Source organism: Populus nigra, chromosome 13 (genome assembly GCF_951802175.1).
Source record: "Populus nigra chromosome 13, ddPopNigr1.1, whole genome shotgun sequence".
Taxonomy (NCBI): Eukaryota; Viridiplantae; Streptophyta; class Magnoliopsida; order Malpighiales; family Salicaceae; genus Populus; species Populus nigra.
In genome coordinates, this window is record NC_084864.1 from 13,727,433 (window position 1) to 13,754,626 (window position 27,194).

General features: G+C 34.9%; 5 protein-coding genes across 8 annotated transcripts; 3 read left to right on the top strand and 2 right to left on the bottom strand.

Annotated features, from left to right (window-relative positions):
* Positions 1-946: 946 nt before the first annotated feature.
* LOC133671333 (psbQ-like protein 3, chloroplastic) lies at positions 947-2,210 on the top strand. 2 transcript variants are annotated; one of them, XM_062092056.1, is made up of 2 exons: positions 947-1,677; positions 1,927-2,210. In XM_062092056.1, exons 1-2 carry the CDS (start codon positions 1,191-1,193, stop codon positions 1,998-2,000), a joined length of 561 nt encoding a protein of 186 aa, XP_061948040.1. In that variant the 5' UTR covers positions 947-1,190; the 3' UTR covers positions 2,001-2,210. The 2 variants fall into 2 exon arrangements, with proteins under 2 accessions (XP_061948040.1, XP_061948039.1); XM_062092055.1 differs by having other exon boundaries at positions 948-1,673.
* A 42-nt stretch (positions 2,211-2,252) lies between these two features.
* On the bottom strand, positions 2,253-9,604 carry LOC133671331 (protein TIC 40, chloroplastic-like). Its single transcript, XM_062092054.1, has 14 exons — positions 9,204-9,604; positions 8,947-9,043; positions 8,752-8,809; positions 8,642-8,659; positions 7,574-7,853; positions 7,154-7,260; positions 7,000-7,072; positions 5,672-5,747; positions 5,356-5,396; positions 4,794-4,839; positions 4,180-4,274; positions 3,237-3,340; positions 3,116-3,163; positions 2,253-2,624 (listed from the first exon to the last, which is right to left on the bottom strand). Exons 1-14 carry the CDS (start codon positions 9,424-9,426, stop codon positions 2,583-2,585), a joined length of 1,308 nt encoding a protein of 435 aa, XP_061948038.1. The 5' UTR covers positions 9,427-9,604; the 3' UTR covers positions 2,253-2,582.
* Positions 9,605-10,813: 1,209 nt separating this feature from the next.
* Positions 10,814-15,507, top strand: LOC133671114 (THO complex subunit 4D-like). 3 transcript variants are annotated; one of them, XM_062091761.1, is made up of 7 exons: positions 10,814-11,046; positions 11,877-12,134; positions 12,925-13,068; positions 13,152-13,220; positions 14,158-14,345; positions 14,871-14,921; positions 15,131-15,507. In XM_062091761.1, the coding sequence occupies exons 2-7, from the start codon at positions 11,934-11,936 to the stop codon at positions 15,312-15,314; spliced, it is 837 nt and encodes a 278-aa protein (XP_061947745.1). In that variant the 5' UTR covers positions 10,814-11,046; positions 11,877-11,933; the 3' UTR covers positions 15,315-15,507. The 3 variants fall into 3 exon arrangements, with proteins under 3 accessions (XP_061947745.1, XP_061947744.1, XP_061947746.1); XM_062091760.1 differs by having other exon boundaries at positions 11,880-12,134; XM_062091762.1 differs by lacking the exon at positions 10,814-11,046 and having other exon boundaries at positions 11,986-12,796.
* A 1,047-nt stretch (positions 15,508-16,554) lies between these two features.
* LOC133670743 (uncharacterized) lies at positions 16,555-21,026 on the bottom strand. Its single transcript, XM_062091334.1, has 5 exons — positions 19,623-21,026; positions 18,981-19,039; positions 18,716-18,844; positions 18,013-18,148; positions 16,555-17,319 (listed from the first exon to the last, which is right to left on the bottom strand). The coding sequence occupies exons 1-5, from the start codon at positions 20,319-20,321 to the stop codon at positions 16,966-16,968; spliced, it is 1,377 nt and encodes a 458-aa protein (XP_061947318.1). The 5' UTR covers positions 20,322-21,026; the 3' UTR covers positions 16,555-16,965.
* A 3,336-nt stretch (positions 21,027-24,362) lies between these two features.
* Positions 24,363-26,401, top strand: LOC133670379 (GDSL esterase/lipase At5g37690-like). The gene is made up of 6 exons (XM_062090866.1): positions 24,363-24,758; positions 24,870-24,997; positions 25,141-25,267; positions 25,366-25,478; positions 25,594-25,843; positions 25,930-26,401. The coding sequence occupies exons 1-6, from the start codon at positions 24,521-24,523 to the stop codon at positions 26,139-26,141; spliced, it is 1,068 nt and encodes a 355-aa protein (XP_061946850.1). The 5' UTR covers positions 24,363-24,520; the 3' UTR covers positions 26,142-26,401.
* Positions 26,402-27,194: the final 793 nt, after the last annotated feature.

Consider the following 27,194-nt stretch of genomic DNA (forward strand, 5'->3'; position numbering starts at 1 on the left):
TTAATTATTCTCTACTTTAGCAATATCTAACAAACAACTGCAGAATTTAATTTTAATTGATATACTAGTTGATTGATATTTTTAATGTAAATTTTTTAAAAAAATTACTAGTTTTGAGTCAAAAATAAATTGAAAAAAAAAATCTCATTTCTTCTAGCCACCATACTAGCTAAAATCTAAAAAATTATAAACAACACTTTGTTTTTTTTTTTTTTTAAATGGAGCATTTATTAACTTAAAATAAAAGCTTGTTCGCAACATTTTTTTAATGGGTCAAGCGCTTGACCTATTTTTCTAAGCTTACACACCTGATTTTATTCTTTTTTAATTTTTTTTTATTAATAATTTTTTTTATGTTTTTTTAAAATAATTTTTAAATTTATTTTTGTAATTAATACCTCATATTTTGATTTTTTTGCTTATTTTAGATTTAATCTTTATTTTTTTTATTGCTATTTATTTTATTTATAATTATTTTTTATTGAAATTTTCTTTTTTAATTTCATCTCTCAATATCTTATTTATCATGATTTTCTTAGCCTTTTGAGTTGTATATTTAAACATTGAATTGGGTTTGCATGGATTTTTTTTATAATTTTTTTATAATTGATTTTTTTATTTTATTTTTTTTATAAAATTATTCTAATTTTAAATATCATATCATAGATTTTATGAGTTGACGAACTTGACCAGGCTAATATTATCTTTTTATTACTTAACTTTTTTGTATATATTATAAAATTAATCAAAATTTAACTCAACACTCAAGTTTTTTTTTAATTTCTTAAAAACACTTACATGATCTTAATACTTTTTTTTTTAACTAGAGTTTTAGGATAGTAAATGTAATTTCTCTCTTTTCCTAGTAATGATAAACAATAGAATAGACTACTACACTAAAGGACAGAAACCCAATTCAGCTCAAGGATACAAAAACATGGCCACAGAAAGTCATTATCTCTGCCTTTCCTTTGCTCGCTCTTCCTCTCTTCTTCAAAATCTGAACTGGATAACGTTTTAGCAACACTAAGAAGAGAAGCGACTACACTTGCCAGTTTCCATCAGTTTCTAGTCTCATCTCAGTTTAGCCAACTAATGAAGCTATGATAGAACTGTTCATCCATCCTTTCTTTAGCCTTGTCAGCTGAGCCCTAACCTTTTGATGCATAAACCAACAGATGGTCTTATAGATGTTGAAAGGATCAAGGATGGCATTAAGACCATTAGTCTCAGTACAAAATGTAACCCACAATCCCCCAATATTCACTTGCTGCCTAAAACCTACCTTTCAGTCCAAGGGTCATATGCCCCACAAGGTCCTGAGGTCTAATATAAGTAGAAGAATAGGAGCAATTGCAGCAGTGGCAACAATTGTATTTGTAAAGGAAGCAATGTTTTGTCAAGATATTGCAAATGGACTAGAATTCAGGTTTGCAACTCCTGATCGAAGATCAGTTGAAGAAGCTGATAGCGGAGTCAGAGACTACGCACAATCTTTGTTGCAACTGAAAGATCTGTTAGGGTCACAATCTTGGAAAGAAGCACAGAAAGTGCTTAGAAGGCGCTCATCAAACTTGAAGCTGGATCTTTATGCTGTAATTGAAAGCAAACCTGGAAAGGACAGGACTCAACTGAGGACCCTATATGCCAATCTCTTCAACAATGTAACCAAAGTAGGTACTTTTAACGCCCTTTTTTTCATGTATTGAGGATCTTTTCTAGAATGATTTTTATGGCACTGTCATTAGATTTTCATGAACTTAATGGTGACAATTGGTTTATTCAGTTGGACGCCTTGAACATTGGTTACTAGAACTTTTTTAGCTAATTTGTTACTCATGACTTAAATTCGTCTTATACTCTTTTGTTATTAGAAACAATACTGTTCCTGGAGCTGACAATGTTGAATTTATGGACATTTTGCAGCTAGACTATGCAGTAAGAGAGAAAGATGTTTCACTTGTGTGGCAATGCTACGAAAATATTGTTGCGGCCTATGATCATATCTTGTCTAGGATATGATCTCCAAATGGTGCTTGCCCAACCTCCCTGTTGATCAGAGAAGCTGAGATCAAACCTTATGACCGGAACTCGGTGTATGATGTCGTAGCCCTTTTACTTTTTACATTGATAAGAACTTCAGCCATTTTTCAGTGCATGATTTCATTTGCTGGTTTGCAACTATCATTTAATAAAAAAAAATTGAGTCAGATTACCGCGATAGACAACTGAAACATCAGCAGCATGGAAGATCCGAGAACGTTCACTCGTCTAGATTTCTGGAAGTTTATTGAATTTTTATTCGCCCCACATACAAGCGCTTTAAAAAGTAGCAATGGTATTCTAGGGTGGTTTATTTTACAAGATCTTTCCAAAACCTTTCCAAATTTTAAAGCAAAACTATGCCCTATCTGATAAAAATTCAAGAAGTGGTGATTATACAAAATTTGAAGACTTCCAGAATATCACTTGCAGAAACTCTAGAAGGAAATTGCCTCTACTGGCCGTACGGACAATCCACCAATTTGTCTTTCCCAGGAAACCATGGTTGTTCCAAGAATGATGAGATTAAGGTCTGCTGGTCATCCCAATATTTCTGATATTTTGTTGAAGACATCCATAACCTGCATGGAGAAGAAAACATCCCAAGTTCTCCAGTTTAGATATTTCAGAGAGCTATTGAATTGATACAACTTAAAACCTATAAGCCCGAGGTGTTTCTTTGAGTAACAAATGAATATGCACTGTGAAAGAATAGGAGAACACAGAGAAGTATTTTTGGAGTTGTGGTTGACTTGGTTATAAAAAAGGGAGGAAGTTATCAATCAAAGTTGAGGAAAACCATTTTACAGGAGAATGTTGTTTGCAGTTATTTTGGAAAACTATCTGAGGTCTTCAAGTAAATTAACCTTGAAATAATTCACGCCGATGAGGTACTTGCTGGACACAAATACAATACAACACATAATAATAGACCAAAAGGCAATGTAGTCCTCCAGGTAGAAAGTTGACATTTCAAAAGACCAAAACTAGTAGATTAATAATGTAATTACAGCGACAAACAATTTTCTATAATTGATGAAGCATGTCTGATATAAGAAGAGAAAGGTTATACCTCCTTGTCATTCTGATATTTGGCAATGCTTAGTGGGTTCTGTGAACACTGCAAAATGGGCCAAAATATTACAAAGATGGTTAGATTTCATAAAATTAATTGTAAGTCAGTTGCAATATACCTCCATAATGGCTTGTTGAACTCTAGGATTTTGAAATGCCAGGGCAACATCAGGATTGGCCATGATTTTTGAGATGACTTCTTCAGGTGTAAGGCCAATCTGATCTGCAAAACACAAATGACCAGAAAACCACACAATAAGAAAACAAAAGGTGATTTTCATATTATCGGTATCAAATGTAAAATTAGAATCTGAAAACAAAAGTTGAACAAGTTCCAAGTACATCCAGCATAAATCATGCAGCAGTTTTGGGCAAGCTGAATCCTGAACATAGGTGGATTTATAAACCTTCGCATCTTAACCATTGATTAACTAACAATAGGCACTCTCAGAAATCATAACCCGGATATTTTACCAGTGCACAAAAACTTCATGCTAATAGAGCCAAAACTCTTGTTAATCATGAAATGTTCTTTCATCATTATTTATTTATTCCTAATCCATGCGTTTCATTATGCAATCAATTCAGTCTGGCACCTCTGTTAAATGCAAATTTGGAGATAACCTGTTGCATCCACTGAAATGAACAATCAAGTTCAGGACAATACTAGTAATGCATGTCAAGCTCGAGTAGGGAAAGAGAAGATACAATGATGAGATGAAAAAATAAAATGAGGGAAAAGAGTAATAAAAATTCCCGGAAAAAATTTATGATATCATTTAAGAAATTATTGGAGAACATCAAAATTCATTAAATCACTCTTCATTGAGCAGATCAAGCTAAGAGAATGTATTGGGGCCAAATTGAGCAGATCAAGCCGAAATATGCCAGCATAGCAGCCAAAAGATTTTAACAACCAAGTTTATAAAATCCCTTATATAAAAAAAAAAAGAATGGTAGCAAGAAGGCAAACAACAATCCAATAAATTAATGTTCTCAAATTATAATCATAAACATTTGGAAGATGAAACATATAGCAGAAACAATCAATGCCAAACTCACCAAATTGCTGCTTAACCTCAGGACTGCTGAGATCAAAATTTTTTAAAGAATCCACCATCCGGCTGTCCCATTCACTGCTTCCACTCATATTATTTCTGGAAAAAAAATACAGCAAATGAAGTTAGATCCATGAAAAACTGGCTCTTCATTGGGCTATGCTTATAATAAAACTTATCAGTAGAAAAGCACCTTGCTGAACATTAAGAAAAAAAGAATAAAAAATTATAATAACAGAACATCCAATACAACTGGAAAAATAACTCCACACAAACTATTGACACATATCTGATGTGAAGGGACTGCATGCAGAAATTTCTGAAATCAAAGCATAAAGCAAACGGGTTTAAAATATCATTCAGAAACATGAATGTAAATGCATTGAAATCCCCAATCCAGATAGATTTGAAATATCAGTGAGAAAACAATAGAAATTAGCACAATAGCATGTCATAATGGTTAATGATATATTCATAAATTTCCTCAGCACACCACACTTTCATATACTATGAAAGAATTAAAACATAAGGCTCAAATATCATCAAGGTCAAACACGCTGTCAACATTAAGCATCATCAAACAAAATTAACTGTAAAAGAGCTGGAACTAGTGCTTACAGCATTTCTTCCAATTGTTGTCGGTATTGTGGATTTTGCAGCATCCCTATTACATAGTCATAGTGCACAGCACAGAAAACCATAAGGTGTCAAAAGATATTCACATTTAATCTAGAGTTGCTAAAATTAATGAATTTTGCATTTGGATAGGAAAAACAAAGCCAGGCTATTGGCTGCATCAACAAAAGTAATACAAAATAGCAGCGAACCATGAAGAAAGACAACCAACTCAAGATCCCCACCCCACCCCCCTCAGAAAAACAAAAGCTATGCAAACATCTAAATTGAAAATACATTACATGCAAAATGATTGACCTGATTATGATAGCAAATCACATCCACAAAGAAAGGACATGCAATGAACTTGAATTCCCACTACCTACACAAATTGTGCACTACATATTTAAGCATTCACTTAAACACTTAAACATTGATGATTTTGATACCATGTTAAACAACAAAAAACTATGGTCTATAATGCAGTATATTTACAAGATTCTCAAATACTACATCCAAAGTAAGCCTTCTCAAGAGAATATACATCAATGAAGGTTTGACTTACATTTGAAGGTGGTAGGGTTCCTCATTTCCTCGGGTAAATACCTGCAAGGATATGAGAAGAATCAAACTGTAAAAAGAAAACATGAAATGGGCCATCTAATTTTTCAGGGTAATTAACCATAAGTAATTCAGACAAACAAAAAAGTAAGGCCCACCATATGTTTATATGAAAGAAGAGCAAGAAGAGAACTAACATGGTCACTTGAAGTTAATTGCAAATAAAGAAATTCCAGGAGAATGGAACAGCAGCACAATGAATTTACAACACTAAGGAAAGCACAAAATGATTTTGTTTTGAGGAAAAGAAGCTATATTACGGATAAACCATCTTTTGCACTGTTGGATCGTCCATCATTTTCTCCAAAGCTTCCACGGATAAAGATCCTGCCTTTTCTGTCCATGAATAAATATCAACTCAGAATGTTTTTTTTTTTTAATATCAGAGAATACTGAATGGGAATTAAGGCCATAAATAGTAATCAAGCACAGTGTCATGTGAGAAAAGTCAAAGGCTACACAACATCAAATTAGAACATGCTTCCATGTTCCCGCCTGAAATCATCCTTAAACTACAACTCCATTCAGCTCTGAGTGAGAAATTGCTTCATTCATATCACTTATCAAGAGCAGTGTGACATGATGAGCTAATACAGTTGTATGTAAATGGATGATTCTCTACACAACAATTATATCACTTATCAAGAGCAGTGTGACATGATGAGCTAATACAATTGGACGTAAATGGATGATTCTCTACACAACAATTATATCACTTATCAAGAACAGGACATCATGAGCTAATACAGTTGGTGTAAATGGATGATTCTCTACACAACAATTATATCACTTTTCAAGAACAAGACATCATGAGCTAATACAGTTGGTGTAAATGGATGATTCTCTACACAACTATTGGATCTGAATGGACGATTCCCTATGCACATGCATATAGCAATACCATGGAAATGGAAGCAATTACATTATATGCAACTGAAAATCATTAGCGCACTAAAACAAACAATGAAATTCCTAAGAGGTTAATCTTGAATAGTCACACTACATGTTCAAACATGCTTTAAAATCATAACACCACCTGCTAAGGATTTTTATTAATTGCATATTTCCTTTTAAAAATGGATATTGATCTTTGCATCATAAATGCTTTTAAGTTTTGTATCTTCTGCTAGCCTATTATCCAACCTAGTCTCTTATTTTCTTCTAACAAACATTTCTGAAGCCCCTCAAGTGAAAGCCCTTTAGGCTTGAAACTTGCACATGCCCACACTACCTTGTGTTTAATTTTTTTATCAAATAAATAAGGATTGTGAGATTCGAACTCGTAATCGCTTGGTCATCAAGGCTCTGATACCATGTCATAGAACCAATTTAACCCAAAATCTTAAGCTATTAGGTGAGGTCTCAAGATATGATTTATATTATTCTCTAATAGAACCAGAATACCAAAACACTAATAGATATTACAAGTTGACTTCATAAGTCCATGAATTCCTGGTTTCATGATTAGAAAAAAATAGAAAGAACACATAAAAGTAACATATGTGAACTGCAAAGAAGAAATGGCAAGATAAGTTGTGTATCTCAACGCACGGGACAATGAGTAGTATTAGTTGTCTTTTTTACTTACGACTAGATTGAGAACCCTCGGAAGGCTTGGAAGCACTTGGGCCCTGCTTAGAAGCAGCTCCATTTTGAGAGGCCTGCATACAGTATTGAAATAATTACATCTGAAAAAGTTTAATATAGAATAGAGACATTAAGTTTCAACAATAAAGACTTACTTCCTTCGCAAAATGAACATCCTTGGATGAGCTTGTATCGATGACATCTTCAACACTTGAAAAAGGAGTGTTCAGCGAGGTTTCTTCAGGAGAAACATCCACAAAAGCTGCAAATAGGAGCTGCATTACACTTTCTTATGGAGAACATTTCTAAAAATCTTATAAGCAAGTGCCTAGTACTAAATTGAGCAATAGAAGTTTAGCATTTCTTAAGGTATGTTCAGTTTTGAAGTTATAGTTGTGCATGAGTGGAGCAAACAGAGAAGGGAATAGAGGAACATGAACAGGGAAAAAGGAAGGAAAGGAAATAGAAATAGTAGGGAAATTCAATATTTCTCAGTAGCCAATTATCAGTCGTCAATCAGCCAAATAGCAACCCCTGAACAGCATAAGGACTCACAACCAAAGATTCTGTCATACCGAATTTCCTTGGCTCCTCCTTTATCTCTCTTTCCTCTAGAGTATCAGTTTCCTTTTCCTTCCTAGCATCAGTTTCTGGAGCTGCTTCTACTTTTGTGGCAGGAATATCTACTGTGACTGCAGGTTGAGAAGCAGTTTGAAAAGGTGAGGTTGCAGGCTGTGATGCTGGTGGTGGAGGAAATGGAAAAGGTGACCTTGCAGAAAATGCGGGATTGAATTGGTTATTTTGTGCATTCATCTGCTCTGTCAAAGATTTGAAAGCTTGTTGCATGGCATAATTCTGAAAGAAAAGATGAGCATAAAGAAATAACTTAAGTTAAATATGGAATGTTTATAGCTATCTCTAAACAAAGAGGTGAAACTTGGACTGATAAAGATGCATGCAAAATAGATTAGAATGACTAGTAATTATTTGCAAAGTTAATTGATTGAGTCGCAGAGATCATACTGTTTGCCTGGAAATGATATATGCTAAGCCAAAATGTTGTGTATACAGGGAAGGAGCAGTTGTCTTGAAATAAGCCAAAGAAGTTTAGAAAGGAACAAGTGAAGGTAGAATGTAAATCATGCCACTAGTAGAATTGAGGTCGAAGGTAGAATGTGAAGGTCCTCTAACTGCGGTCAAAGTGTACCACCAGTTTCAATGGAAATGCCCGCATTGAGGTCAAAGGTCCTCTAGTTTTTGAAAAGTAGATCCCCTAAGATGCAGTTATTTTTATAAAATCTCTCCTCTAGGAACTGAGACACATGATTTCTATAGCAGGCAGTAGGTACTAGAAAAAAACTAACTCACCAGAAGCTTCACTTATCCATGAAAATTGAATCAAGTCAAATTTAATTACTCAAAAATTTGAAACTACAAATTAGAGCAAATCATTGACAAAGACAAGTTAGAAGAAAACACTGGGTTGAGAAACTAGAACAAATCTGAAGTACTAAGTATCCAATATCCACCTACAAAAGAAAGCACCAACCCCCATCATTCCATTGCATAGTTGCTCAGCAAGAAGACCAGAAAATGCAGCAAAACACACAGACATTTGTACCTTGCAGGAGATAAGAACTCACCTTTAACCGTGTAGCCACCTGTACATTTGATAAAACACAATGTTAATACAACAAAGAACAAAAAATAAATAACAAATGGATAAAAGTACATATAAAACAGTGATTCTCACCCATGAAAAAATTGCTGACAACGCAACACCAACTCCAACCCAAAACAGTGGCGATCCTCTACAAACACACAATCAAGAAACAAAATAAACATCCATCCACACATGAAAACAAAGAACACCCATATAACTAGGGTAAGCGAATGCAAAGCTAGCTAAAAATCTGAGATGCTAAATGCTAGAAAGAGAATTCATTACATTTGTGAAGGCGGTGGCGACACTGACTGTGGATTAACTCCAACAGAAGCCGTCTGTTGTCCACTCAATGACGAAATGCTAGCAAAATATTCACTCCCTAATTTCCGTATCACATTATAACACAAACTTAGCAAAACCCAACAACCAAAATCATTAAAAGAAACAAACTTCAACACAAAATAAAAATAACCCTACAAGTAAAATCACAAAAGGAAGAGACTTTGATGTTAATTAGTAATTGAGGGGCTAAAAGTTACCATTTTTTGAGGTTCTACGGGGACCATGAGATTGGGAAAGGGCAGAAATGGAAATTCTTGAAGTATGAGGGACATTTTTGGAAGTTCTGTGAGGGAAAGGAAGTGAGGGTCTGGTTGTGGATATGGAGAATTTAGGGGTGGTAGGGTTTTTCAGTGAAGTTGGGTATCCCGTAACTAATTTAGGTGAAGAACAAGAGAGTAGAGACAGTCTGGGGTTTTCCATGTTTCGGGGTTTGGATTTTGATTTCTAAAACCCTAAACCAGAGAATTAGAGCATGAAGAAGTGGCAGAAGTGATTTCACTCTGGTCTGTGGTTTCAGCGACGAGAGGAAGAGACAAGAGTGGAAGGGAACATGAAGCTAATTTTGTCAAACCCAGCACGGTTTGGGGCCCAGGCCAGTTAAATTGGTTTGATCCAAAACCGAGACCTGGAAACCTGTTTAAAAGCGCGTCAGCTTCCATTTTTTAATGCTGTTTAAAACCATTACATTCATATTTTTTTAATGATTTTTATAATTTTAATGTCTGGATATTGTATATAATAATAATAAAATAATTAATTTCCAAATAAAAAATATTATATATCATATTATCAAACCCATTATAAATCCAAATTGTGGAGTTATCTCGACTGTGTATGATTAGTGTCATGGCTCTTAGGATAAAAGAGAAGATATAGCAGAAATTGAGAAGTATATGTTTTTGGTTGAAAAGATTAAAAAAAAAGATATAAGATAGATTTATTTCTATAATAGGAAGGATAAATGGACATATTCTTGTTCCACTTCTTGTGTTTCAAGACAAAGACAAAATCACAATCTAAGATTGTATTTGGTCAATATTAATAGGATCTATATGCTTTTAGGTCTATGGGCAGAGCAAGAACAAAAAATTAAGAGGGGTTAAATTAAAAAAATTATTTTTAAAAAATTAAAATTTTAATTATTTTTACTAAAATTATAAATATTTACAAAAAAAACTGAAAAAATATTTTCTTGTACGAGCCGAGGCCCTATTAACTCCCTTTCCTCTGCTATTGTATATAATATTAGATATAAAGGCATAAATTATTAAAAAAATATCTAGAAAGATATTTACGGATCAACCTGCTCTTTCTTTGCTCATTATAAAGAAGAATCCCAAATTATTAATTTTTTAGTTGTTGAAACTTTTTTTTATTGATCATGATATTTTCAATCCTTATTAATAATGAAATAAAAATAACAAGTGAATTGATAAAAAATCATTTTAACCGGAAATAGAAAGAAAACAAAAATATATTTGGTTGGAAAAAATAAAAATAAAACATAAAATAAATATATTTATATAATAACTCTTGAATTTTTATTATTTTAAATCAGAAACAACAAAAAACATATCAGTTTTTGTTATTTTTATACATTTTTAAATCAAAAACATTTTTTAAAAAATTATTCGAATACTTGTAACAAACGCTACCTAGCATTGCTAGGACTTCAAAAAAAAACATTCAAGCCTATTCCTCGTCCATTGTACCAGGCACAGATTCTAGGCCCATGGCCCATATAAAACAATATAAACAAAGGACCAAGGCAACAAACCATGAAACAAAGCAAAGCGCCCCCCCCCCCCCCCCCCTCGCGTTAAACGCGTAAACTTGCTCTCCAATCTCTTCCCCTCTCTCTCTCTCCTCTATAAATACCCCCGCGTTCCTCGAGATACATCCCTCAATCCCTCAAAAATAAATCCCTAGAAAAAAGCCCTGGATCTCACCCTCGGTAAAAATCCCCCGTCTAAACCCTGAATCCCCAGTTTCTCTCCCTCCCTCTCTCCAGATCTCACCCCGATCTTTGATTCTCTACAGGTACTCACCATCTCCTCCTCTCTCGCTGTTGTGTTTTTAGGGTTTCGAATATTCCAGGGATCTTGACTTGTGTTTGTTGGCTGAGTTATTGACTTCTGTAGCTTTATGCTTTAAGGGACTTAGAAGTTTTCTTTTATTTTCTGCTTTTTTGGGGTTTTTTTGTTATTTTTCATTTCAGAGGCTCTGTTTGTTTGTTTAGGGATTTGAAGCTGTGGGATTTTGTGGTTTTTTTTAAAAAAAATCTTAGATCCGTAATAGCACCAATTGAGGTTTATTTTGTTGCTTCACGCATGATTCGGATCTAATATTTCTCGACGAGGAATCTTTGTATATTGACGAGAAATTGGAGTGAACAACGAAAAACCAAAATTCAAGGGTTTCTTGTTTGTTCTTAAATGGTCAATGTTTTAGTCCGAGTGTTTGAACTTCTGAAATTCATTTTATAACAATTTAAAGTTGTTTTTCTTGTTTTTTTTGTTGTAAAGTTATTTTTTCTGTCTCTTTTCCTGTTAGAAATAGGAGTTTCAGCATGCTAGTTAGATTGTTGGGTTTTTTGTGACTTTTTTCAGAGATCGAGGCTGAATTCTATTACTCTGAGTGTTAGTCACAATATTTAGTATCTGGCACACCATTGGTTGCCTATATATAGTTTCTGTTGAAAATCTTATTGGTGTGATGGAGACAGTAACAATATCTATTGTTAATATGTGCTTTCTAAGGGTTGTGTTGTAAGGGACTGTTGGTGAATGTTGACTAAGCATGTATTATTTCTTATGCCAATGTTTTGATACTGATCATTGCATTGTTTTTTCCTTTGCATCTTCACATAGCAGGTTTACTTACTGCTCATTTTCTCAAAAACCTTTTGTGCTGCTGCTGCAATTTCAATGGCTGCAACTGTGGATATGTCTCTTGATGACATTATAAAGAAAAACAGGGAGAGAGGTAGAGGACGAGGTAGGGCCAGCCGTGGACGTGGCCGTGGACGTGGACCTGTTAGGTCCTTTAATAATGGAAGGATGTCAGGGGCTGTTCGTAGAGGCCCTCTCTCAGTGAATACTTGGCCATCAAGATACTCCATTGCTAAGGCAAGCTCAAAACTGTGGATGGTATATGCATATGATTCAGAACCTTCTAGGATTATGAAATCCAAATGGAAGGGATCTCTATTATGCTAAAAGTCAAAATACAGTGGATCTTAATATTAATTTGTTCATGGCGAAGCTCACTTGGCCTCATCCACTAAAGCATTACTGTTCGTTGCATTTATATCAATATCTTGGGATTTAGCTGTACTTTTGGGTTATTGGGTCTATATACTGGGGATTTTCCACAGATCTGATTTGACGTGGGTCTGTGCAGAAGTTTTTCTGGTCCTCATCCAGTTATCATGCTACTTCCTAGCATTTTATCCTGGGCTTCATAGGTGAATATTTGGGAATGGAGTTCGCACCAGTAGCATAATGTCAGTTAACAATTAGTCCTCTATATAATCCATATTATACAGTTCTAGCTTTTGACTTGTTTAGACGGAAAGATTATGATGGATCCTCCTGTTATGTGCGGAATTTCTTCGGTGCGAGAACTCATCTCTCCTAGTTCATGGTGTTTTTGCAAAGGAGTTCCTTCGCTTAACTTCAGAACTGGAGCTCCCACCTATATCATAGCACTGGTTTTCACATGCAGTGGGTCGAATCCTTTACTCCTATCTGCCATCTATTAATTCAACCTCCTGAAGTTTGGAGACATGGTTACTTGATCTTTTTACTAAACTGCAGTTGCTTTTTATCTTTTGGGAAATTCCTCAACTGAGATTGATATTGGAGATGGTGAACTTGTTATGGAAATAAGCTGACATGTTCTATTTGATGTCATCAGCCTTCTCGCAGAGTCAGGAGTTTGCCATGGCAGCATGATTTGCTTGAGGATAGCATTAGAGCTGCAGGAATAACAGGAGTAGAAGTTGGAACCAAGTTGTATGTTTCAAACTTGGATTATGGGGTGACCAACGAAGACATAAGGGTACAACTTAAGCTGTATGTTTTCATCATAGATGCACTGTGTGCTGTTTTGGCTTTCTAAAATAAGTTTTCTGGGAAACTCAGGAGCTCTTCGCAGAGGTTGGAGATCTGAAACGATATGCTGTTCACTATGACAAAGATGGTCGCTCTAGTGTAAGCTCAATTTCTTAATATCTGAACTTATTGATGTTAGTGCTGCTTCCAGGTGGTTGGATCTTGAATATCATTTGATTCTCTCTCTGGAAGTTTGGTTTTATATCATTTAATAATTATGAGTTGCATGTTAAAGGCTGGGAGGTTTCATTAATCATGTGCTAACCACAAGGAAGAGTAATTGCTTGCATTTGCCTGCATTTACAAGGACATGTGATATATCTAGTGAAATCATGAAATCTCAAATCTGGATGTGTTTGCTATGAGATGAAAAATAGGGGTGAATCATTTTATTGTCAATGGCAAGAAGGAGAAAAGAATATCTACAAGGAAAAACGAGAAAAAATTATTAACTAGAGAAAAAGTAGTAATGTCGTGGGCAGGTCTGTTAGTTGGACTTGCAAACTGTCAGATCTGCAGAATTAAAGTTTTAGTTCTTAAACACAGACTTGGCAAAGAGAAGGAAAAAAATTCCTATCTGCTTATCTTTATTAAGTTTTTGGTTAGATGCTAACTAGAAATTATCTCCTTTGACGTATATGCCTTTCACTTCAGCCCATTGGTTCCACACCCACACTTTTGCATGCACCTATGACACTGGTCCAGTGAAGAGCCTGCTTTTCATGGTCCTTTTTGTTTCCTTTGTTGTGCTATTAGTGCCTCTCATGAGTTATTTGCATAGATTTTTTGTTGGAATGGTTTTTGAACATGTCCTAAAAATTAGATGAATACCCAACATGCTACAGGAAAACATCCGCTGTTTTCATAAATAAATAGATATTTACAGCTCCCTTGTGGTTCATGTGTCTTAAGTTTGTTAGTCATAGCTTTTTCCTCCGTACATTGATTGGCTTTGTTTAAACTTGCCATTTACTGTTTTGGTTTCTAAGTGTTCTCCCCGGATAGGAAACTTCTAATGTTTATAGCTTGGTGACAGGGCTCAGCTGAAGTTATGTATACAAGAAGAAGCGATGCATTTGCTGCTCTTAAGAAGTATAACAATGTTCTGTTAGATGGAAAGCCCATGAAGATTGAGATTGTGGGTCCCAATCCAGTGGTGCCTATTTCAGCTCGAATGAATGTTACTGGAGCAAATGGAAAGAAGAAGAGAACTGTTGTTACGACGTATGTGGTTTTTTTGCTTCTTTGTTCTCATGATTTGATTTGATGTTGCAATTTTCATCTGAATCTGTCAATCTATTAGGACCTTTTCTGGTGAACTATCAAAAGTTCTGCATTTGTTATAGAACTTTTTAACTTTTTCATGGGGAGCTCGCTTTCCTTGTGTGCTTGAAACTGGAATCCAAGCTTGCAAGAGTTTGTAGACTGTATGAGGTCACAATGCTTGTTGTCTGGGCTGTAGTTTGATTTCCTTTGACAATTTAGTTATGGCTGATTTTGTTGTTCAATAAGAAGGGATCAATAGCTTCGGTCTTATAATGAGAAAATTAGCTTTTTATTCATGCATGTTACTGGTTGTTTGGCTGGAGTCCTGGTTAACATGAAGATTGCATCTTTCACATTATTTCACTCTCTTGAACACTGTTATCTGTTTGAGGGTGTGATGTAAAGCATTACTTAGAAGCTTTTTCCTGAAGATGATAATTGTATTTTCAGAACACTTCCATTGATAGTTTGAAAATTATGCAGACCTGGACTAGGTGGTGGAAGAGGTGCTGGTGCAAATAATCGTGGTTCTGGGTAAGCTTTTTATCCTTGATATCTGGCTGTTTTGATTGTTGGTTTAATTCCTTAAACAGTCTTGTTTCTGCCTGTTCTTTGTTTAGTAGTATTAATGTTAGGTTGAACAAAATTCCTTTGTTTCCCTTATTCTTCTCATGTTAAAGAGGTTTTATTTTTTATTTTACATCTTTTTTTAAAAAACATTTCTGTGCTGTCTGTGTGCACAGTCAGAGTCGTCGTGGAGGTGGGGATCTAAGGAATGGTACGAGGAATGGCCGTGGTCAAGCTCCTGGCCGTGGTCAAGCTCCTGGCCGAGGACGTGGCCGAGGGAAGAAGCAACCTGTTGAAAAGTCAGTAGATGAGCTGGACAAGGAATTGGAAAGTTACCATGCTGAAGCAATGCAAACATAGTTTCGAAAGTTGTTCCCAACTAGACATAGCATCAGTTTGTGTTCATCTTAGCTCCACAAACTTGTTACTTGCAGTGATGTCTGTTGTTCCTTTTTTTGCTAACTTTTTAACACTAGCCTGGAAGCTTTTTGTAACAGAGAATGTTGGTTGTCTTTCCAACTCATAATCGCCTTCATATTTTCTTGATTCTCTATGTGTTTTAGTTGTATATGGTGTTATGAAGAGGCTAATATGACCATGCTCCACGCATCCTTGTTTAACATGGTATCATTATATATATCCAATACTTGTTAGAATGATTGTAAATCGAAACAAGGGAATGACTTTTCATTCCTAGTTTGATCTCTTTGGAATTGGTGTGCTCGGTATTAAACATGATAATATTCAATCAAGAATCGTCATCCAAAAACTTGCTTATTTTTAAGATTTTGGTATTTCTGTTTGTTTTGTATTTCAAAAAACTTGAAAGCAAAATATGAAATTCTGGTCTTCGTCTTCAATAGACAAAATGATAACGTGTTCCCAAAAGCTCTCGTAACTTATTTCTTGCACCGATAAGGATTTAAGGTTATGAGTTTGGGGTGCCTTGGGTGATCAGGTCCTGGACGCCAGCGGTCCTGATCAAGTATTGGATGCTTGGAGGTCAGGCTGGGGTCCGAGGGATGAGGCAATGGGATGCCGCTTGTTCTGGGTCGTATCATCCGTGCAATCGAGAATTGAAACGGAACAGAAGGAAAGGATCACACCTTACATCTTTGAATAATATTATCATCGCTTTTACTAATTTGAATATCCGATGAAGATTTAGTGCTTCTTCTGAAAAAGAATTACAAAACAAAAAAGATGAAGAAAATGATACCATACAACCCCAAAGTTTCTTCTTGTCTGTATGTGTTTGATGAAACATCAAACAAGCTAACACACAAGAAGAGGTGAGGTCAAAGCAATGCCAGCATCGATGCCTCAACATTCATTTACTTGGATGTTGGGCAAGACATGCGTGCTTATGAAGGCCTACCAGCCTGAATGATTGATAACTCGTTTAATAATCCAAGAACTTATGTAATCATTGATAATACTTGCATGAACAAAATTAGCTCATCATCCTCTAACTTTATAGCATAGTAGCGTGGGTAGGATGAGAATTTATGTGATAATTTCTCCACATTGTGCGCCATATTAAGCATTCATGCCCAGGCAGTACGATTCTTTAAACAATTGCCCCTCATTCAGGTTGCAGTTTTGCTCCAAAAAATTGAACTTGGAATTCTTTAACGCGGCTAACAAGCCCTTACATGAGAAAGCATCACGAAGGATGAGTATACAATTTCAGAAGCTGAGCTGATGCAATGTTTTCACAAGGGTTTTCTTTTTCATCCTTGGCTTTTTTTGCACTCTAGACAAGATTTTGCATCTGAGAATGACAAATAGCATGAACAAATCCAATGAAAAACCCCTTCCGAGCGAGAGAAGCACCCAAAGAACAAAAGTGATTATAAAGATGAAGGGTGGGGGTGCATTTCTACGCAGGTTCCCCATCTTCTCCCATTGCTGCAAACCAGGGGTTGTATGGCATCTTAGCAGGAGTTGTACACAAGATATACACACACTTTCAGCTTACTAAAAGGTCGAATGAAAGAATAAATTGTACTCATGAAGGTTGGCCAACAGAAATGTTGTGAGTTGGAGCAGATACTTCTTTGTTTAAAACAAGGTGTCCTGACTCGCCCTTCTTGAAAAGATTTTTAACCACTTCATCCCAGTTAGTCTTTCTGCCAGTGGAGGTCGATTTGAATTGTGAGGCTTGGACACCTTCGGACAGGGAAGGCTCTGTCCTGTTATCCTTCAAGGGTTCTACATCTGGGGTGGTCACAGCATGAGGAATATTTAAACTGACAGCTCTTTCCAATGCATCCCTGTGTTCTTGCTCAACTGTCTGCATCCTTTCCAATTTCTGTACTTTTGGAGGAGTTGTAATGGTTCCAGAATCAATTTCCTTCATTTTCTGTGGAAAATCAATACCATTAACCGTCAGTAAACTGTTCAACAAATAAAGAAGTTGAGCCCTGGAAATTAAAGGGCAAAAGAAAAAAATCTCTCCCTCTGGTGTTACTTGTTTTGATACAATTACCCTTATCAATCTTAAGGGAAGCAATTTTATGTAAAGAACTACTATAGAATAGCAGTATTTAAATTGGACTGATGAAACAGGGATTAGAAATGTCAATGCCCTGCGGGGTAAGAAGCATATATGCCTGACTTGTGTAAATGAGGAGAATGGGGGGGACGCCTGTCCCCAAGGAGAAAAACGTATCAAAATATCAGATTTGAATAAATCATAAATCAAGCAGAAACACATTATATGCAGTTAATACAAAGTTGCACGCATAAGCCGTGGGCTGGCATGTGTATCTGTAGGGAGGAAGGAAGAAAGACAAAACACATCACCAAATCCAAATGGTTCAAATGCTTGATCCAAATAACCTTCTTTGAATGGGAAAAATGAGGGCATGTACTCAGATAAATGGCTAATTCCAGGTCGAAAAACTTTTGCAGTATGATACTAAAAGGTAAAACTATTTATTTTCTATTGTTCTATAAAACGCTTGTGAAGAGACCAAGCTTTTACTGCTCTAACTTGCTAGATGATTATAAATGAAATGGAACATAAACATGCTATCAAAAGGAAAAGACTTACCTGCAAGGCTTTCTCTGATTCCCTTTCTATCCAAATAATTCCATGATCAGATGTGGCATTACATGATAAGACAATGTGTTCAAACCTTCCATCTACAGGAATGGCAGTTCTGACCTCTGGAGGAAACCTCCCACATCTGTGGCAACAAGAATAAGGAAAACTTTTCAGGACATGCACGAGTGTTTTCAGTGAGAATTATACCATCAATGTTCTCAAGGGAGAGAGGAAATTACTATGAATCAAACACCAAATTAAGGAGAATATAGTTATTTTCAAACCCAATTTTAACACAAGGATGGTAAAAGTTTCTCTTTATTAAAAAAAAGGTGCTAGTTAGCTGAATGATTAAACTGCATTCTTATCATTTTACAATCAATAATTGGGCAACTGAATGGATTATAAGTTAATGAAAGAGCATCTTGATGCAGACCGTCTAACGGTTGGTTTGTGTGATTGTTATTGAGAGAGACAGAATGAGGGTTGAGCAATAATAGAAGATCACAGATTATAAAGGTAAGACCTATTTTAGCAATAAGAGGATGTCAAAAGCAAACTATGGTCTATAAATTTGATCAAAATTGCAAATTATGCATGTGAATGCTTTGCAATAAAAATTTGCTAGTTTTGTATACTGCTTAGGGCCATGGTAGGCTAATGCATTTTGTTAACAGAGCTGTTAGAGCTGATAAATTGAACATGTTACCTGCAAAATCTTCTCTCTACAATATGATACATTCGTCCAGGGGCATAAAATCTTCTTGAATCTCTAAGCTTTCTACCTTCTGGAATGAAGGTATCTCTCAAACAAACCAAAAGCAACAAGCAGGGCAAGCTGTACAAAGGATCAACACCTCGTTTAAGAGATAATAATAGGAACTCACTCCACTAAGTTTACGAGGATGAGGATTTGTATCCAAAATGAAAGGCACAGATAGCCTCTACAATGACATGGACATAAGAATACCAACCAGAAGATTGACTTAAAGATGTCTTCCAATGGAGTAGCTGTTCTTGGTAAGAAATCATCCTGAATAAGAGCAATATGTTTACATCAAGGTAGTGTCTTTAACACTGAAATAGAGTGATCTAAGTAAATTACAACATTATTACAACGCAGATTCAAAGAATAACATGAAACATGTACTGGCATCCTAATTACTTTCACAAAAATATGATTGATTATGGCACACACTCAAAGAATGCTGATTTGTTTCATTTTATTTAGCTGGGAGGCAAGGTACTAACTGCACTATTCATCAACTTATTACGTCCTAAATTCTGCCCATCATACAATACGAAACACAGATCAATTAGATTCTGCAGCAACCAGGCATTTAAACTATGAAAGCACCAGTTAAAATGAAATATCCAACACCTCTTTAAACGACAGTTAACTGCAAACTCCTACAATTGCCTTAAAAAAAAATTCAAACCCGAAAGATCAAAATAAATCAAACTTTTGACCAATCAGCATCAGAGAAAAAAAATACACAAGGCAGTCAAAACTAGTAGAGCCTTTATTGGCATCACAGATCAAACAAAACCACAGAACCAAATAAATCAATAAACACCAAACAACTAAATAACACAATCCAATCAACAAAACTAACCTGCAAGATAACAGAGTGAATAACATCAGCATACTTAACAGCCAAATTAAGAGACATGCACCTTGCCGGAGCCATAGCATAACACCTAATCTTCTCTCTAGAAATCCCACCTAACTTATCTCTATGATTAACCGCTATAACAGTTAACAAAGCCACTACACCTGACCCTAAAGAATGCCCAGCGAAAACCATATCATACTCTTTCCCACTCTCCTCCCACAACCTCTTCAATGTCTCCCCTTCTTCATTCAATAACCAAACAGCAGACTTCATCAACCCATGATGCACAAAACCTCCATCAAACATCTGCATTCCTAATCTATTATCTAACAACGTTTTATAATCACTTTCTTTGTATAAATTCAATCCCCTAACCGCCAAAACAATCTCTTTATTTTCATGGTCTGTGTAAATTACGTAAGGAGGGGCCCGCCCTTGTGTTTGTTCATAAGTTACACGTTTGATAACCCAATCAGGGTTTATTCGGAAACCATGTTGAGGAATGAATTGAGGGTTGTGAAGGTCTGGTTCGTAGACAGCAAGGACTAAACGGCACATACGAGGGATTGGTTCAAACTCTTCTGGTGATGCTAATGTCCAGTTTGCACTGTCATTACCACTAATGTATGTGCAACGTTTCCAAACCCAGCGCGCAAAGCCTAATATAACTACACATTCTACTCCACAACAGAGAGACATCTTTTCCGAATGGTTTTAGGTTTGGAGAGGGATTTGTGAAGTGGGATTTCTACAGATTTGGAAAAGACTGGAGCTTTCAAGAGAAAGGTGTGATCTTGGAACAGAAAAAAAAAAAAAACTAGAGAGATAGAGGTTTTGAAGAGAAAGGAAAGAGCTTTTTGAAAGTAAATAGCTGCAACTTACAGAGACACTCACAGAGGGAGAGGAGAGAGATTTTGGGGGAAAGAATATAAACTTGAGAGAGGTAAATAATTGGGTGTGTGCAGAGAGAGAGGGAGGGGGGGAGGGAGAGGGGCTGGTAATTGCTTGGAATTTATGAGAAGATTTTGGAGAGAGAGGGATGAGGAATGGAGAGGAAAGTTGTGTTTGAGAGGGGAAAGTTTCAAGAAGAAGAGAGAGTGAGAAGGTGGGAAAGGCTTAGAATCATTGGAAAGAATGTTTATCATATAAGCTCACATGAAAAGGAAGCTCAGTGTTAGCCCTATACGACAGTGAAAACAGTAGGATACCAATTTATAGAGAGAGAAGAGAGTGGAGGGAGGAAGGGATGCTGGAAGGAAGAGGATGGTGGAGTGGGAAGCTCAAGAGGGTGGAGGAGGATGGGTGTGAATTGTGTATTGTCTTTTGTGTTATCTTTTGAAAATTTCATATATTATTTGCTTAAACGCGAAGGATGATGAAATATTGTGAACTGTGAAGATGCTAGGTGCTTGTCTTGACGCTTTGGCACAACAACAGGAAGGATGTAGAGAGTAATTTATTAGATTTTCTATAAAGCTTCATTGCATGTTAGGATAGGTGTAAAAATGGGGAATATAATGCCTTTTGGATACACTTTTGTCATTAAATTGGTGTTTTTTATAGTGTTTTTTTAATGATTTTAATGTGTTATTATTAAAAAAAATAAAAATATTATAATATATTTTTAAATAAAAATATTTTAAAAAGCATATCACCATAATTAAGGAAATTTAAGAAAAAGACAGTATATAATGTTTGACCATCTTCTTTGATTAGGTGAGCACATATTCTCTTCATTGTCTCATCGTGTTGATTACTTGATTTTCTCTTCTTTTTCTAATATTAATCTTGATTAAAGTGAGTGATCTGAGATTGTTATTTTGTTCTTGTTGGTATGGGAAGTAAGAGAGATTTTCAAGATGAATTTAATATTGTAAAATAATATTAATATTGCTTTCGACTTAGAAGACAAAATTCAAGATTTTAGACCTTATTCTTCTTAATTTGAATGGATTCATGATGTTGATCAAACACAAGAGCCAGTATATATGCTGAGTTGACTTGATGCAATAATATATATTTTATACATAAATTCGAGTGATTAATTATCTTCATGAACTAGAAATTAATTCAATAACCAGTAATTAATTCTTCATTGTGTGGACATATTTATACTTGACAGGGTTTAAATCCCACAAGAAATCAACAGTAATTAAATGATGGGAAATTCTGTAATCAATTAAAATCTTATATATTTGGTATAAATTAAAACAATATATGTGACAAAATTACCTTTAATCAAAATCAAGAGCAATGGCCTCGTTTCCTTGTTGGTGAGAACAATGATCTCTTCATTGGATTGAACTATGAGGCTACGAGGAGAGTATTAAATTATGATTTTTCCTCTTCCCCTCCAAAATTAAATATTAGCCTACCAAAGCCATTCAGCATGCAGATTGTCGATCACAACATTTCTTCGCCCTTCAAGAAGGAATATGCTCCAATTCCAGAAAACTTGGAAAATGCATGCAACTCCCCTTCTAGGGTTTGCCATGCACATGTTTTTCTTCCAAACCTTAATGACATGGCACGCATTCTATTTATGTAAAGCACAATTATTAAATTCGGTTTAAGTCTCTACTCAAGACCTAGTTGAACCGCAATTAGGTTAGGTTGGGTAAAAAAAAAGAATTGATTTGATTAAATTTAGATAACATGATTAATCAACTCGTGATTCAATTAAAATCTAATTTATTTTTTTAATTAAAAATATATTATTTTAATCTAGATTAATACACTTAATCTATGATTAATTCTTGAACCGGGTTTAATTACTTTGGTGCAAGGAACAAGAATCTGTCATCATATTGTCCCAAAGTAAAATAACATAGATGCAAAGATATGGAAAAGGCCAAAAGGCTCAAGATGCCATCCCCTGAAGATTTAGAACTTGTTTATTTATTTTTGTGGTGGTATGTATTTAAAAAATAAATAATTTTTTCATATATTTTTTTAAAATGTTGGTGTTAAAAATGAATTTAAAAAATATTATTTTAATATATTTCCTAACAAAAAAAAACATTTTAACTACTATAACTATAGTTTATTAGCCCAAAAACAAACAAGCAAATAAAGACAGGAAATGAATGAACAAAGAAGAGAAGGTAGAAGAAAGGGGGACAGTTCAACAACTACCGTATCCAAACCGTTAAAAGACACCTATGAATTCATTCCCACTGAAGTTAGGTTTCTTACAATTGAGTTTCTAGAACCCATTGTTGTTTTTCAAAAATAACTTGTCGACTTGTTAGCTATGTGTGTAGTGTAGCCTTGTAGGGCATGTGCGGGTTTGTAAATACATGTAATTCTTTTCGTTTTATATTCATACCTAGTAGATCTGTGTTTTTTCATCAGCTGCCATTTAATTTGTAAGCGGAGAAAACCATTCCAGAATTTAAAACGTAAGTGATGATGATGATGATGATTCAAGCTTCATATATTGAAGATTGTTATTCTAGAATATACATAATTTAAATTGTTATTGATATATATATAGTAAAAGTGAATTTCATGCTACATGTCAAAAAAATTATCTCAGTTCAATAGCTTAAATTATAGATAAAGGTTCAACTTAAGTTATAGATAAATATTCGAAATATAATTTATATTATTCTCTAACACATATTCTCAAGTGAAATTTCATTGATCTTGAAGTTTACGCAGATTCATATTACCTTATGCTTAATTTTTATCAAATAAATGTGGATAGTAAGATTTGAATTCATAATCGTTTGATCATTAAAGCTCTGATACTATGTCAAATAATCAATTCAATCCAATAACTTAAACTGTTAGGTGAAATCTCAAGATATAATTTATACTATTCGTTAACATTATCTACAACTTAAAAATTTCCCATTATAAATTTAGAATAATACATGGTTTTGTAATTTTTTTTTCTATTAGGGTGTCTCGATCAATCGATCGTATCTTTCATTGGAATTCTATATTTACAACAACGCAAGGCTAAAAGGTTCAGAAAATAATAATTTATGTAGCGAACTTGATGTACAAGAATGAGAACATAGATGGAAAGTAGCAAAGTTTAAGAATAATATTATGTTTAAGTTATTAAATCTAACAACTAATGATTAAAAACCATATATGAATGTGAGAACGTGCTTGTTTAACACATCATTGGAGATTTAAATAATTTAAAAACGTTCCATTCTTTATACTACCAACGAATGTCCCAAGAAACCATACAGCTTAGCTTTCACATCAAAGGCCAAGGAAGCAGTAGTAAAAAAAAAGAGCAACTTTTTCAATAACTATTTTCAACTACTTGAAACAATGGGGCTATTCTAGTTTTGCCCATTTAAGCTGAACATCACCTTGGGTAGACAGTACTCTGAGAATTATTTGACAACTTTTAACCCACAGACACTATTTTGTGAAGATTTGGTCAGCTACTGCCAAGGCCAACTCACTCTACTTGACATCCCATTTCAATGTTCTGGTCTTAATTTCATTCAAGAGGGCAAAAACGTATTCCCAAGTTTTCTATGAAGTCCACTGTATTTTGCATGAAAAAGGGAGGGAATCATGCCTGTGATGTTTTTTAAAGTGTTTAGTCGAGTAAATCATTGAACAACGCCATTAATGTTACCTAGAGCAAACACCTAACCAAACTAATATTGCTGACAGTAAGACGAGTTGGCCAACTGCTAGAAGAGGCCACCAACCTCCCAAAACTAGAAAAGTTGCACTCACTAAAATGAGACCCTCTATGCACAGAGTATCACCTATGATTTTGAAATTAATTACCTAATACCTGAAAACTTGAGGAGCTAGGCATGACTAAACATGCAGTGGATATGGCACTGAACTTAGTATAAATCCATGTCAATGATTCTCCACTCCTGAAGCAAGCACAAGCGAGTGAAGATTGGCAGACAATGGCAATACTAGGACTGGCTTTGGCTGCTTTCATTCTTGCAGCAAAGGCAACAACATTGGCATCAGCTGCTTCACTTGTCACATTTATTTTTGGTGACTCATTGACCGAAGTTGGAAACAACAAGTATCTTCAATATTCTCTTGCAAGGTCTGATTATCCGTGGTATGGGATCGATTTTCCGGGTGGAAGGGCAACAGGAAGGTTCACAAATGGGAGGACTATTGGTGATATAATTTGTAATGCTGCTACTAATTATCTTACAAATCAAATGTGAAACTTAGAGTTCCAAGAATTAGTGCTTGTTGGACTAACTTTTTTTTCTTGCTGTTTTTTTGTGGAATTTGAAGCTGCAAAACTTGGAATTCCCTCACCACCACCTTTCCTTTCTTTGTCAAAGAATGATGATGCATTGCTTAGGGGGGTTAATTATGCATCTGGTGGAGCAGGAATTCTTAATGACACAGGATTATATTTTGTATGTTTGTTTTCTCTGCAGAAGAATCTATTTTGCTTAGAAGTTCTTGACAGCTTGCTCTGAGTGCAACATAACCACACTTGTATAGTATTTAACCCCCCCCCCCCCCTTTTTTTTTTTTTGGTTAATTTTCTGTATTGCAGATTCAGAAATTATCCTTTTACGATCAGATAGAGTGCTTTAAGAAGACTAAGGAATCAATCAGGGCTAAAATAGGAGAATATGCTGCCAACAAACTTTGCAATGAGGCCATGTACTTCATTGGACTTGGTAGGCATGCTTTGACAATTGAATGTACTGGTGATTCAGCTCCTTTTGCTGGGACAAAAAAGCAGGGATGACGATTTATCTTTGGGGTATCTTTGCAGGCAGTAATGACTATGTCAACAATTATTTACAGCCCTTTTTAGCAGATGGTCAGCAGTACACACCTGATGAGTTTGTGGAACTCCTGATATCTACACTGGACAAACAGCTTTCTGTAAAGAATACCTTCTCTAACTCTCTTTTCTTAAAATGTCTGCTATGTTTATGGTAGGTTTTGAAAACAATTCTCTAAGCAATAAGCCATACATCATGAAACTTGATTATGCCAGATGCTATACCAACTGGGTGCCAGAAAGGTTGTCTTTCATGGGCTTGGCCCCCTTGGCTGCATTCCTTCTCAGAGGGTGAAATCAAAGACAGGTCGATGCTTAAAGAGAGTAAATGAGTATGTGTTAGAATTCAACTCCAGAGTTAAGAAGCTGATCGCCACTCTAAACCGACGATTCCCAAATGCAAAACTAACATTTGCAGATGCGTACGGAGATGTTTTGGACTTGATTGATAATCCCACTGCTTATGGCAAGTTCAACCATCTTTTAATCATTTTATCCTTCAGATACTTGAACTAGCCCTTTTCCCTGAGCAATTTTTGTTTTATTTTTCAGGCCTCAAGATCTCCAACACTTCATGCTGCAACGTGGATACCACCATAGGTGGTTTATGCTTGCCTAACTCAAAACTATGCAGCAACCGGAAGGACTACGTGTTCTGGGATGCATTCCATCCTTCTGATGCAGCAAATGCCATACTAGCAGAAAAGTTATTTTCCACCCTGTTCTCAGGCCCGCCATCTGTGGCACCAACACCTTCTCATTGATTAATACCTCTGAGAACACCAAAGTTGAATCCATGGAGCTGCGGCAATCCCTGGAAAGCGAACAAGGGCTCACCTATCTATCAATATTACGTTTTTTTATGAAGAGACAAACATTATATTCCATACAAATGCTTGTACGAATGATTTCCATTGTGAGAAAATGTACTTCTGAGAACTAATTCCAATTAAAAATTTGTTTGAATATTAATATAATGTATGATATTTTTTATAAAAATATTTTTAAATTAAAAATATATCAATTTTTTTTTTATTTTTTATATTAGCATATCAAATTATATACTGTCTATTTATAAATAAAACCTCAAAACCTCAACATACCTAAGAAATAATTTGATGCTTGGAGATGTTACTTAGTTTTGCAAAATAAAATTTAATATTATTAGTTTATAATAATTAAAGTTGTGAGATCAAATTCAAGACATTGAAAATTGGATTGTGCGGCCAAGACAAAAATATTTGTCCTTTTTTTTTCCAGTATTTATCTTCTCTTCTTGTTGTTTTTTTTAAAAAAATTTAGCCCTCCCAGTTTCCTTAATAATAGACTTAATAATTTATTTTGAGTGGCAAAATATAAGAATCTCGCGCAATGTGAGGGAAAAACTCTGGTATTCAGTTGACACTAATTTGTGAAAATATGTTTGAATTATGTTAATTTAGAGCATTTAGAAATTTAAGGACCAAATTAGATTCCAAATCAAATATGAGGAGATATAGCTAACAAGCAGTGCAAGTTTGGCTGGCAAATGCAGTGGCATAATTTTTATATTAAAATTAAATCCATGCACATGAAAATAAATTCCAAAAAAATAAATTTCAAAACTCACATTTCAACATTTACAGTAGTTTATTTTTTAAAGCATTTATTCGTTTAAAAAATATATTTTTTTATTTTTTAAAATTTATTTTTAATATCTAAACATCAAATTAATCTAAAAACATAAAATAAAAAAATAATTTTAAAAACTAAAAAATAATATGCATAAATTCGTTGGTTGAGGAACCAAAAAAACACCACAAGAATCGATTGCTCTC

Bases quoted from the DNA above. Each gene is read 5' to 3' on its own strand.
- LOC133670379 (XM_062090866.1), top strand. From the start codon at position 24,521: ATGGCAATACTAGGACTGGCTTTGGCTGCTTTCATTCTTGCAGCAAAG. The intron at 25,268-25,365 runs GTAGGCATGCTT...GTATCTTTGCAG, and splicing joins CATGTACTTCATTGGACTTG to GCAGTAATGACTATGTCAAC. The intron at 25,844-25,929 runs GCAAGTTCAACC...TTTATTTTTCAG, and splicing joins TGATAATCCCACTGCTTATG to GCCTCAAGATCTCCAACACT.
- LOC133670743 (XM_062091334.1), bottom strand. From the start codon at position 20,321: ATGTCTCTCTGTTGTGGAGTAGAATGTGTAGTTATATTAGGCTTTGCG. The intron at 18,845-18,980 runs GTTGGTATTCTT...TCCTTTGTACAG, and splicing joins ATCTTTAAGTCAATCTTCTG to CTTGCCCTGCTTGTTGCTTT. The intron at 17,320-18,012 runs GTAAGTCTTTTC...GATTTTCCACAG, and splicing joins AATCAGAGAAAGCCTTGCAG to AAAATGAAGGAAATTGATTC.
- LOC133671114 (XM_062091761.1), top strand. From the start codon at position 11,934: ATGGCTGCAACTGTGGATATGTCTCTTGATGACATTATAAAGAAAAAC. The intron at 14,346-14,870 runs GTATGTGGTTTT...AAAATTATGCAG, and splicing joins AAGAGAACTGTTGTTACGAC to ACCTGGACTAGGTGGTGGAA. The intron at 14,922-15,130 runs GTAAGCTTTTTA...CTGTGTGCACAG, and splicing joins GCAAATAATCGTGGTTCTGG to TCAGAGTCGTCGTGGAGGTG.
- LOC133671333 (XM_062092055.1), top strand. From the start codon at position 1,191: ATGTTGAAAGGATCAAGGATGGCATTAAGACCATTAGTCTCAGTACAA. The intron at 1,674-1,926 runs GTAGGTACTTTT...GACATTTTGCAG, and splicing joins TCTTCAACAATGTAACCAAA to CTAGACTATGCAGTAAGAGA.
- LOC133671331 (XM_062092054.1), bottom strand. From the start codon at position 9,426: ATGGAAAACCCCAGACTGTCTCTACTCTCTTGTTCTTCACCTAAATTA. The intron at 5,397-5,671 runs GTAATATAGCTT...ATATCCTTGCAG, and splicing joins GTGCAAAAGATGGTTTATCC to GTATTTACCCGAGGAAATGA. The intron at 4,275-4,793 runs GTAAGCACTAGT...TTTTTTTTCCAG, and splicing joins CAACAATTGGAAGAAATGCT to AAATAATATGAGTGGAAGCA.